Source organism: Cricetulus griseus, chromosome 6 (assembly GCF_003668045.3).
Source record: "Cricetulus griseus strain 17A/GY chromosome 6, alternate assembly CriGri-PICRH-1.0, whole genome shotgun sequence".
In the NCBI taxonomy this organism is placed as follows: Eukaryota; Metazoa; Chordata; class Mammalia; order Rodentia; family Cricetidae; genus Cricetulus; species Cricetulus griseus.
In genome coordinates, this window is record NC_048599.1 from 136,354,436 (window position 1) to 136,367,173 (window position 12,738).

Below are 12,738 nucleotides of genomic sequence, written 5' to 3' on the forward strand. Positions count from 1 at the left end.
TACTGCTACACTTGGCAGTTGGTTAGTTTTTGTAATGAGTATGGAAAGGGGGTCCCAATTTGTTGTCTTCTCTGTTTGATAGTGACCTTTATGAAATAAACTGCCTTTTCTTACTGGACTTCCTTCTCTGTCCTGTGTAAGTTCACAAGTACATTGGTCTACATTTTTACATTTTCTGATGTATTTAGACAGAATACCACTCTGTCCATGTTAGTAGACAGTCCTTAGAGAAGCACTTGATATGGCCATGTCCATGATGCCTTTGTCCTATCCACTCAAGCCCCATCTTCTGTGCCTTCTCTTAAGTACCTCTTCACGTTCCTTCTTGAAATCTGTTCTGTGTTTCAGGACCCATCCCTGTTGGATGGCCGGGTGGCATTTCTTCATGTTCCTGCTGGCACCATAGTGTCAAAACAGGGAGACCAGGTGAGTGAAGGACCTCAATCCTAATGGACTGGTCATCGAACTGCCCAGCCCTGCAATTCAGTGCTGGGTGAAGTGTTAGTGAGTCTACAGTGGTTAGAATTTGTCCCAATGCCAGATCTCTGGGCACTGTTTAGTCTCTGGGCCTAGGTGCTAGGCTTCTCCGTGCTTGTGCCTGCTACCCTGACTCCTCTTCTGGAATTTAAGGGTTTGGGGTGAGATTGGCAGAGTCCCATAATAGATACAAAGAAGTTGGGATTTGGACCTGCATGTTTTTGTGGACGTTGAATCAAAATATATGACTCTAAAAGGTAGCAGATATATAGCTCTATAGACAGGCTTAAAAGGGATGGGCTGCACCTTCACTTCTGTAGGAAAATGGCTGATGTTTATGTAGAGCAGGAAAAGGGTGTGTGAGGAGGGAAGGTATGTGTGTCTGAGGTTGGAAAACTAAATTTCCTATAATTGATAAGTAAATCATAGGCACCATTCAGCTAAATACTAAAGCTATATAACTGCTATAATATTTTCAGTGGAAACATGTGTTTAAGGCTAGGTTACATATAGCCTAGAATAGGCAAAAGAGCAGCTGCTTGTACTATGAGTGACTCTGTGGGCTCAGTGAAGTTCCCTGGGTCTGGGCCCGTAGGGCATACTGGGCCATTATCACATATATCTTCCTGAAGTCACTTTCTATGCTTTTATCAGGATGTCAATATCTTGTTTGTGGTCTCGGGGCTACTGCATGTATACCAGCAGAAGATCGACAGCTTGGAGGATACTTGCCTGTTTCTTACACATCCTGGGGAAATGGTGGGACAGCTGGCAGTGCTCACTGGAGAGCCCCTAATGTTCACCATCAAAGCCAACAGAGACTGCAGCTTTTTGTCCATCTCTAAGGCCCACTTCTATGAGTGAGTCACCTTGCTCCCTTCTCTGAACCACTTTCTATGCCCTCTCTGACCTGCTCACCTGTCCTGAGTCCTCTGTCCCTGAGGGCTCTCAGGGTTAGACCTACTGCTGGCCACAACCTACCCTTTAGCTAGGTGGCTGCATACATTGGTGGTACCCATACACAGGCTCAGTCACTCAGTCAGAGAACCTCCACATGGCTTGTGGTATCTGACCTATGCTGCTTTCTTTATTGGTGTAAGCTCTGGCCCAGTCACATCTCTTTATTGGTACATTCTATGGCCACACATATTAGGGGATAGAGCTGGAATTAGGGTCTGGCCCATTGCCCATCATCCTGTTCACAGTAGATCGGGTCTGGGTGGAAAGTCAGGATGTTGGTCATGGAGCGTCCTACTCACTCTCCTTCCTTAAGTCAGTATAGGTTGTTTTATAGCTGTGGAACTGGAAACTATTGTCTACCTATGCGCCAATTATGTCCTTCAGCACCAGTGATGTCTTCAGCTTGTCTGAGAGACCACAGGCTTCATCCTCTGCTGGCCTTTTTGCTTGTCCCTATGAGTTCCAGAGCACAAGATTAAAAACTACTTTAATTTGTTGTTCCTTGTTCAGGGGTTTGGTCCATTGGGGTCCACAGTTTTTCTGAGCTGCCTCCTCTCACACCGATCTGTGCTAGCCAGCATCCATCTTTCTATCCACATTGCTGGAAGTCTCTTCATTGTGGCCTTTGTCTGCTATGACTTTGTAGCTTTCCTGCTTAAATGTTGGGAAGATGCTCATGCAGAGAACAGAGGTCAGGGGTCAGAAGGTAGTGGAAGCACAGCAGCTTAAAAACCAGGTTTCGGGGCTGGAGAGATAAATGGCTCAGCAGGTAAGAGCACTGGTGTCTCTTCCAGAGAACCTGGGTTCAATTCCCAGTATCCGCATGGCAGCTCACAGCTGCCTGTAATTCCAGTTCCAGGGGATCTAGCATCCTCACACAGACATATATGTAGACAAAACCCTAATGTACATAAAAAATAAATAAATCTTAAAAAAAAATGTTTCAGCCAAGGTGCTTCCAAATCAGTAACAGGGGCCAGGAAAGGGAACGCTTCCTCCCCTTCCTCCTAGCCTCCCCTCTCCTAGGACTTACCTGAATGCCTCTGGCCTGGTACCCATGCTATGTCCCATGATATTTTCAGTATGTGAGGGGTGAGGACTTCATTTTACAGATAGGAGGCATACCCATACAGGTAGAACTGTGCCAATAGGGCCCTCTATTAGCAAGGGGGCCCCAGGATAAATTTGAATTTACCTTCCTCTTGAGCTGCACAGATCTAATCAGAGATACAGAACATGCTCTCAGTCTGCTGTCCCTGGCCCCTGCCCCTGCGGCTGTCTATCTGTACCAGGGGAAAGCTCAAGAAGGGTAGTCGGGGGTGAACAAGAGCTGCCTCATAGGGTTGTCAGGACCCCAAGGCCTTGCTTGCTTTCTCTTTGCTCCTTTGGCCTTGGCATAGCCTTGCCCATGCATGTGTTTCTGCCTGTGATCCTACAAGTCTATGTAGGGTGTCTATGTGTGTGTCAGTACATGTCCTTGACTACATGTTTGAGTGTGTCTGTATGTTACTGTGTCTGCATGTCTGTGTTCCTCTGTGTGTGTCTAATATGTCCTTATGTTTCCCTGTGGGCCTTTGTGTATGTATGTGTTTGCATATCCTTGGCTATGTCCACATTTGTGTGTATGTGCACAAATCGATATCCTTGCTTATGTAGGTACATGACTGTTTCTGTGACCTGTTAATGTGCTTGTATTTATGTGACCTTGTTTGTGTTTTATTGCCTATGTGTACATGTGTGAAATGTCCTTGTCCATGTGTAGTTCTATGTGTCTTATATTTCCTGTGTGTGAATGTCTTTGAATGTCCTTGTCTGCATGTATGTAGTTGTATATGCATTGCAACTCTTGATACAGGCATTTCTCATGCTGAAGATAAGGTCCAGCAAATGTCCTCGGGACTCTCATCCGGTCTTGGGGATACAGTTATATCCCGTGGCTTCTCTGAAGCTATCCATCATCTCCTGTTTGTCTTACTACCCTGGGATGGTGAAAGGACTCCCATTATCTAATGCTTGAAGCAATGCTCTATTTTCCTGTTCCTTATAGACTGGCAGCTCCATCTCCTGTTACTTGGGCCAAGGTCTGGAGTCCCTCAGCCTTGGTTCTTTCTGCCCAGTGCATATAAATAACCCATGAGCTGAACCCCCAGCCCTGGAGCTACCACAACAATATCCCTGCTGTTGCCCTGCCTTCCACAGCCTGTCCACACACAGTCACGGTGTTCTTGGGTCATAACCCTAGCTAGGCACTCTGTACCCACCCAGGGTAGATTCCATGCCTTCTGGGTCCTTTTCCCTCAAGTAAGCATCAAGAGTCCTTGTGTGGTAGGCGGGGTTGAAGGTTCTGCTTGCTCTCGATGTTATGACTCTGTGTGAGGGGTGGATCTAGTAGGATTGGATTTAAGATTGGGAGGGGAGAGGAGACCTGATGGGACTGGAAATGATTTGAGGTTGCACAACAGGATCATGAGGAAACGGCCAGATATCGTCCTGGGCGTGGCACACACAGTTGTGAAGAGGATGTCGTCCTTTGTACGGCAGATTGATTTTGCTCTAGACTGGATGGAAGTAGAGGCTGGGCGTGCCATATACAGGTGAGGCTCACAGATGTGTAGTATACAGAGGAACCCACAGGTAGACAGTATATAGAGGGGCCCAAAGGTATGCAGTATACAGAAACTTGCAGGTGTCTCCATCACTGAATAATCCCTATTGATATATAGTGATATTGCTAATAGACAAAGCTACATGCCCATGAAGGTTGTACAATAAAAAGGCTTAGTTTTCTTATCTGTTCCACCACCCCTGGCACCCACAGTAACATTCTTTGATGTCATCCTGGGTTCAGTGCATATGCACAGACACAAAAGCATTTTCAACAAACATCTTCCCACTTGCATACACATAAACCCACACCATCCTATCAAAATTCCCAAGAGCTGTTTGAAGCAGCTTTGTAAGGTGCTGCTGTGCTAACTGACCTTAGCTGGGCTGCCTTTGCTGGCTTCACCTTTGCTCAGGTCACAAACAGACCTAGATTACATCCATCAATATCTATTGGTATCTAAGCCAAGAAAAAGTTAAAATTATTTGAAGTAGTAGTAAACCCATATGTTAACACAAATATTTTGAAATGAAAACTAATTGCATTTAAAAAATTATCTATTTACATACTTGAGTCAGGGTCTCACCATATAGCCTTGGCTGATTAAGAATTCACTACGTAGACCTGGCTGGCTTCTAACTCACAGGGATTCACCTGCCTCTGTCTCTTGAGTGTAGGGATTTAAAGTGTGTGACACCCCTGCCTGGGAAAGTAACTGTATTTTACAAACCAAAAATTACCATCCTGGCATCTGGTTGGCTGTTATGAGGTTGGTTCAGTGAGCAGCCTAGGCTGGGGAGCTGAGCACTTTTGTGTCTCTGCAGGCAAGGGGACAAGTCTGACTGCACATACATCGTTCTCAGTGGCCGTCTGCGCTCTGTGATACGGAAGGATGATGGGAAAAAACGCCTGGCAGGGGAATATGGCCGAGGAGACCTTGTTGGTGTGGTAGGTGCCAGCTTTTCCATCCCTCACTCCTTCCCGCTGGCCCCGTCCTTTGTCTAGAACCCTATCTTAGCCTGCTGCGAGGTCCAAGAATCTGGTCTCTGGTTTCTGGCTGCTTTGCACCCAGCCAGTGCTGAAGCCATGATGGCTAGTATCCAAAAGGACTTGACTGAGAGTAACTAGCAATTGACCCTAGCTTCCCAATGTTGCCTACATAGGCAGGTTTCTGTGTCCTGAGCTGTTACTGCTCAGCCCCAGGGTGTTGCAGTGTTGGGCTTGTAGAGCAGTATGAGGACAGTAAATTCCTACCTTCTGGCTTCTGCTGGTTTGTTTTTTTTTGTTTTCCTTTTGAGACAGGGTCTTACTCTAGCCCAGGTAGGCTTGGAACTCTGCATGAGACTTGAAGGTGGCCTAATTGTGGTGAATCTATTGCCTCAGCTTCCTGAATTTGGATTATAGGCTTTTAAAGCAGTAAACCTATATGGATTAGCACAAATACATATATTTTAATGTGCATAAGTATTTTGCCTATAAGTATGTTTGTATGCCCGGAGCCCATAGAGACTAGAAGAGAGTGTCAGAGTTTGCAGTGGTGGCGCACGCCTTTAATCCCAGCACTCAGAAGGCTGAGGCTGGTACATCTCTGTGAGTTCTAGGCTATCTTGGGCTAAAGTAAAAAAAAAAAAAAAAAAAAAAAAGGAAAAGAAAGAGGACATCAGATCCTCTGGAGCTGGAGTTATAGATAATTGTGAGCCATTTTGTGGGTGCTGGGAATCGAAACCAGGTCCTTTGGAAGAGCAGCCAGTGCTCTTTTGTTTTGTTTTGTTTGTTTGTTTGTTTGTTTTTTTAAGACTGAATCTGACTATATAGCTTTGACTGTCCTAGAACTCATGCTGCAGCTAGTACTCTTAATCATGGAGCCATCTCTCTACCCTAAGCACAAATTAACTGTACTTTATAAACAAACAAAAATTACCTAAAAGACAATATTCTTTAATTTGTTGCATTCTAGGGTCTGGTTAGCTGTTTTTTGTTACCCCACCACATCCTACTCAGTGTGCTAACTACTCCACCAACCTACCCCCATCCCTGCTTTGCTTCTTCCTTGAGACAAGGTCTCACTGTGTAGTGGAGTGTCTTTTTTTAGGTTTCTGTTGCTGTAGTAAATCACCCCAATCAAAAGCAACTGTGGAGGAAAGGGATTATTTCTCTTACATTTCCAGGTAACAAGCCATTACCGAAGAAAGTCAGGTAGGAACTGAGGTAGAGGGATGGGGGCATACTGCTTACTGACATGAGCCTCTGGACTTGCTCAGCCCACTGTCCTATACAATCCAGGACCACTTTCTGCTTTTTTGTTTGTTTGTTTGTTTTTCAAGACAGGGTTTCTCTGTAGCTTTGGAGCCTATCTTGGAACTCGCTTTATACACCAGGCTTGAACTCACAGAGATCCACCTGTCTCTGAGTTTTAAACTGGTAATTTTTTTGGAGGTTCAGGGGCTTTTTGCTATCTGATAACAAGGTCTTATGTAAACTTGTTGATGTTGGCAAGCATGTGCTGATGGGCACTTCCTCTTGTACAGCCCCCATTCCAGTGTTGCCCCCACCTTTCCTCCCCTGAGCTCTGCTTTGCAGTAGGTCTTACATGTCAGACTTTGGGACTCCCTGTGCTTACAGTAGCCTTGCTGTGTGCAGCCTGTGAGTCCATATGCAAACTTGGAAGTTTTCATAGCTGGCCAGATGCTGAAACAGGTTCCTCCATACTCCAGGACTCTTTTGGGCTTTGAGGGACATGTCTGATATGGGCTCTCTAGTAGAGATGTGTCTTCTTTAGAGGCATTTGTGTCTGAAGGAGTATTCAGATACAACGCACGCCTGAGATTGTTAGGGGTGCTATGGCTTCTAGAACTTCCCAGTATTTTGGACAGCAGTTACATGTGAGAGCCTGCTGGCTTCATGTACAGTAAGGGCTTGGCAAGGTCATTTTGCTTCCTGACCACACAGCTCCTATAGGCTGCTGTGCTGCTACTTCTATGTTAGTTTGATACAAGCCAGAGTCATTTTAGGAAAGGGAGCATCAATTGAGAAAATCCCCCAACTAGATCGTGGGGCATTTTTTTGATTGATGATTGGTGGGGTGACCAACTCACTGTGGTTGGTTTAAGAAAGCAGGCGCAGCAAGCCCAGAGGAGTATGCCAGTAAAACAGTACTTCCCCGTGGCCTCTGCTTTAGTTCTTGCCTCCAGGTTTCTTGCTCTGCTTGAATTCTCTCTCTGAATTATCTTAGTGATGGAGTTACCAAGAAGTTTAAGATGAAATAAGCCCTTTCCTCCCCAATAGAAATTCTAAGACAACTTCTATCAACCTGACCTGCTCATACACTTGGCTGGAGTCCTTGGCTGATTTGTGAGATCTCAGAGTTTGGCTTTTCTTCCTTAGGTGGAGACACTAACCCACCAGGCCAGAGCAACCACAGTGCATGCTGTCCGGGACTCAGAACTGGCCAAGCTGCCAGCAGGAGCTCTGACATCCATCAAGCGCAGGTACCCACAGGTAAGGGTGGTGCAGAGTCCCTGTTCTAGCTGCACTTCTGGCCCAGGTGAGAATTTAGTAAAGTGCCCATTGAGACACTATGGAACAGGTGGGTGGGAGGTTGTAAAAGTGACACATGAAGTCATACCCTCAGACAGGGGCTCTTTTACCTATTGTTGTGTGACACTATTCCTGAGGAAACATGAGCAAAAACCAAACTTAGCTTAGATACAGAATTGATAATGGACAAAAGTAAGGATCCACCAAAGTGCAACTTGATAAATCAGTGGGTTTCGTTGGGTTTGCTTTCAGCAGTATGGTGAGGGGTTACTTAACAAGAGCAGAAATGACCCACAGACAGCTCCATCGCCAAAAGCCTGCCCCATCGTGGGTGATGGCACACAAAAGCTGGAAACCTGGAGCCCACTGCACAGATTACAGGCAGCTCCAAAAGGTTGGACGGTGTCTTTTCCAGATAGACCAGATGATCTGAGCCTTTTTCAGACAGCTCTGCTGGTCTGATAGTGATTCCAGCAGACTTTACTACTTACATATGCTTATACATAGAAGAGACTAGTGTATGTGCTATGAAGTTCAGGGATGTCTGGAAGCCTGTAAGCAGTTTACTTCCTGAGCTTGAGGGGCTTCCCTGCAGAATAGATTAATAATCCCCCTTTAGAGTATCCCGTGTCTTAAAGATGCAGGTTTTCTGTAGGAGGAAATTGCTACACAATACCTATAACTTAGGATAGCCACTTGAAGGGAGCTTTGGCGTCAGCCAGGGCTTGGTAGAAGATGAGTACTTAGGCTGCATCTCTGAGCTGTTGGTCAGCTGCCTTTTCTGATTGTCCTCCCTGCCTGTGAGTTACGAGGTTGTCACAGGAGAGAAGGGGAAACCTACACTCTGGCCTAAGACCCCAGGGAACACTCAACATTCCGCCCTTAGTCTATTTGTTTTTTGAGACAGGATTTCTCTGTTTAACAGATCTGACTGTCCTAGAGCTCTCTTTGTAAACCAGGCTGGCCTCGAACTCACAGAGCTTTGCCTGCCTCTGCCTCTTGAGTGCTGGGTTTAAAGGTGTGGTCCACCACCGCCCTTAGTCTTAAAACTGCTTTCCAATGTCTGTTTTTGTTTTTTTTCCTTTCCAAGTCCTTTCCTCTTCTTCCTCCCTCCCAACTTCTCCTAGTGTGTGTGTGTGTGTTTGTGTGCGAGCGTGGGGGGGGGGAAGAGGGGGACGGACGGACTGGTAATGAGATACAGGGCCTTGTATATTATAGGTAGTCACTCACTTATGTCTGAGTTATAACCCAAGCCTGCCTGTTAACTGTATATGAGTGAACTAGTACAGAAATGTGGCTTTTTGTGAGTGGCTTTGTTCATTGTCCAGCAGTATCCCACTGTGCCCCTCAGTCCATTTGTTGCTCTCCAGTTGGTGGGTGTTAGGATGATTTTCAGTTTGAGACTATTGGGTTTAAAAGGCTGCTGACAAATGTTCTTGACAAATGTTATTATAAACAGATGATTCATTTCCCTGGTTCAGTTGCTAGGTCACAAGATAGATGTGTGTTTTGGGAACTGCAGACAGTTCTCCAAAGTGGCTGTGCTGCTTCCCAGCCCCATATGACGTGGTTCCTGAGCCTGGAGTGCTAGCATCCTCAGGCAGCGCTTAACACCAGCAGTTCTCAGGGGTATTATATCACAGCGCTATACATTTGTGCTTCCTCAATTTTTTTTAAGATCCCAGATGCCTTCTTGTCAACTTATTGGCATATCTTGAACATTTGCTACTTAACATAGAAATAACCTTTTAAAAAATGAGCTTTAATGGCAGGCATGGTGGTCTGCTTTTAATCCTAGTACTTAGAAGTCAGAGCCAAGGTCACAGGCTGTGAGTTCTGGGAGTTCAAAGCCAGTCTGGTCTACAAGAGTGCGTTCCAGGGTAACCAGAACTACAATAGTGAGAGTCTGTCTCCCAAAACAAACAAAACAACAACAACAACAAAAACCCAGCAACAACAACAAAAATTAGTCTCATTTTGAATTTGCTTCTTTTTAAATGTGACAATTTTATTTATTTATTTATTTATTTATTTATTTATTTGTGGCACTGGGGATTAAGCTCAGGGCCTTGTATAATCTATACAAGCACTGCAGCACTGAACTGCATGCCAGATCTTTTTCAATTTTATTTTGAGACAGTGTTGCTAAGTTCCCAGGCTGGCCTTGAACTTCTTTTGTGGTCCAGGCAGGCCTCAAACTTAAGATCCTCATACGTTAGCTGCTGGTATGGAGCTTTGCTGAGTATAGGTGTTTGATTGTTTTGGCTCTTGGCCTTTAGAGAAACATTCAGATATTCATAGTAGAATTCTACAAGTACTCCCAAGGGTTTGTTTAGAAAATAGCACTACTGAAGTAGGTGAAGAGACACTCTTCTCTCTGCTTTGTGTGTGTTTCGAATCTTCTATTACAATAAACTATATTAACAGTAGCCTCATCTGGAAGCATCACACTTTCAGGCTTACTTTCAGACTTCTTTACTCTGACTATTTTTTATTTCCTATCTGAAAATGTGGACAGTTTCTTTTAGATTTTCTGTGGTCTCTGACTCTGCCATCCTAGGGTAAATAAGTATCCCTAGTTTACAGGCTAGAAGTGGCCCTTGGGAAATGCTTGACATCCTTAGTTAAATCAAAACCACTCTGAAATTCCATCTTACACCAATCAGAATGGCTAAGATAAAAAACACCAATGACAGCTTATGCTGGAGAAGATGTGGAGAAAGGGGAACACTCCTCCATTGCTGGTGGGAGTGCAAACTTGTACAACTGCTGTGGAAATCAATATGGTGATTTCTCAGAAAATTAGGGATCAACCTACCTCAAAACCCTGCAATACCACTGTTGGGCATATACCAAAAAGAGGCATGATCACACCACAAGGACATTTGCTCAACTATGTTCATAGCAACATTATTTGTAATAGCCAGATCTTGGAAACAGCCTAGATGCTCCTCAACTGAAAAATGGATAAAGAAAATGTGCTATAATTACACAATGGAGTACTGCTCAGTGGTAAGAAACAATGACATCCTAAAATTCACAGGCAAATGGACAGAACAAGAAAAAACCATCCTAAGTGAGGTAACCCAAAACCGAAAGACAAATATAGTATGTACTCACTCATACAGACATAAAGCAAAAGATACCCAGCCTACAATCCATAATCCCAGAGATGCTTGAACCCTCTTCCAGAAACAGATGGAAGCAGATGCAGAAATCTACAACTAACCAATGGGCCAAGCTCCTGGAGTACAATTGAAGTGAGGGAGGAGAGATAATATGAACAAAGGAGTCAAGACCATGATGGGGAAACCCACAGAATCAGCTGACCCAAGCTAGTGAGAGATCACTGACTCAGGTCGGACAAATGGGGAATCTGCTTAAGACTGAAGTAGATTCCCTTAATATAGATGACAATGGTGTAACTGGGACAATATATGAGGGCACTGGCAGTGGGTCCAAGATCTAACTTTAATGCACAAACTGACTTAGTGGAGCCCATTCTATATGGAGAGATACCTTGCCCAGCCTAGACACAGAGGTGTGGGGGTGGAGAGGTGCCTTGGTCCTGCCTCAAAGAGATGATGGGGCAGACTTAGTAGGCTTCCTAGGGGAGGCCTTACTCTCTCCATGGAACAGATGGGAGGAGGGGGGAGAGAGAGGGGGAACTAGAGAAGAGGAAGGAGAGGGAACTGGGATTGGAATGTAAACAAAAAAAATTTAATTAAAAAAAAAGTGACCTTTAGGAACCAGGCAATGGTTGAGCACTCCTTTAATCCTAGCATTCAGGAGACAGAGAGGCAGGTGGAACTCTGAGTTTGAGACTAGCCTGGTCTACAGAGCTAGTTCCGGGATAGCCAAGGTTTCACAGAGAAACCCTTTCTTAAAAGAACAAAATCCAAAAAAACCCAACAACAACAAAAACGAAGTGGCCATGGTGTTACATAAATTATATCAAACAAGCCAGGCGTTGGTGGTGCACGCCTTTAATCCCAGCACTGGGGAGGCAGAGGTAGGTGGATCTCTGTGAGTTCAAGACCAGCCTGGTCTACAAGAGCTAGTTCCAGGGCAGCCTCCAAAGCCACAGAGAAACCCTGTCTAGAAAAAAACCAAAACCAAAACCAAAACCAAATTATATCAAACAAAAAAGCAGGTGCCCTGTCTGAGATGAACCCTACTCTCAGGTGGCCTTGTCAGATGTCTTTGCCATACCTGGATGTAGCACAAATTAATAAAAACCCAGGGACAGATATTGGGGTTCAAGTTGAAGATCAGAGAAGCAAAGCAGCTAAGTCACTAGAGAGTTCTCACTTTTACCAAAGCTGGGGTGATCCTGTCCTCAATGTGGCTGGAGACTAATTGCCAGCTCTGAGACCCTGCTCCTGTCTTATATACCTCTCTAGTGCTGGGATTAAAGGCATGTACCACACTGCTAAGCTTCTCTGGCTAAGTAGTATAACTGCTGGGATTAAAGGTGTGTATCACCACCTCCATGGCTGTGGCTAGATTTGCATTCTATCATATCATAAACAATATATCATCACCCCTGGAGCTCATAGGTATGTTCCTCAGGTCATTTGCTATGTGGATTGAGTGTGAGAGCCTGCAGCAGGCTCAAGGTCACAAGAGTACCCTTTTTGCACCTTTTGTGTTTCCATTTCTCCGTTGTCCCCCTGGACTGAGCAACCATTTCATCCCCCCAGAATCAAGCTCCTTTTCCCTGGTGATTTAATATTTTCTCTTGTATTGTGATACAAATACAAATATTGTGACGAAAGCAACTCAAGGGGAAAATGTTTTATTTTGCTCACAGTCCCACATTACTGTCCCTTATAGTAGAGAAATCACAGTGACAGGAGCTAGAGGGGGCATTTGTCATATCATATCCATAATCAAGAGCAGAGAGCAATGGGCACATGTATGGTGGTACTCATCTCCCACTTCCCACTTCTGTAGCCCAGGTCCTGTCCACAGGTGAGATGGGTCTTCCCTCATCTGCTAACATCATCAGAGCAATCCCAACAGGCATGTCTAGGGGCCCATCTCTCAGATAATTCTGTATTTGTCAAGTTGGCAATTCACACTGTCTCATCTGGTAACCAGAAAGTTATGCATGGGCTCTTGTCGGTAGCACATATTTATTTTCAGTCACTGGCAGT

The 12,738-nt window shown here is 44.9% G+C and overlaps 1 protein-coding gene across 3 annotated transcripts in view; it reads left to right on the forward strand.

Moving 5' to 3' along the window:
• Pnpla7 (patatin like phospholipase domain containing 7) overlaps positions 1–12,738 on the forward strand; it is a 69,338-nt gene that overhangs the window by 26,785 nt on the left and 29,815 nt on the right. For all 3 annotated transcript variants that reach the window (XM_027422817.2, XM_027422815.2, XM_027422816.2), the window contains exons 15-19: positions 349–426; positions 1,132–1,337; positions 3,900–4,031; positions 4,867–4,990; positions 7,427–7,540. In XM_027422817.2, coding sequence (XP_027278618.1) covers positions 349–426; positions 1,132–1,337; positions 3,900–4,031; positions 4,867–4,990; positions 7,427–7,540 — 654 coding nt within the window. The remainder of the gene's footprint in view (positions 1–348; positions 427–1,131; positions 1,338–3,899; positions 4,032–4,866; positions 4,991–7,426; positions 7,541–12,738) is intronic.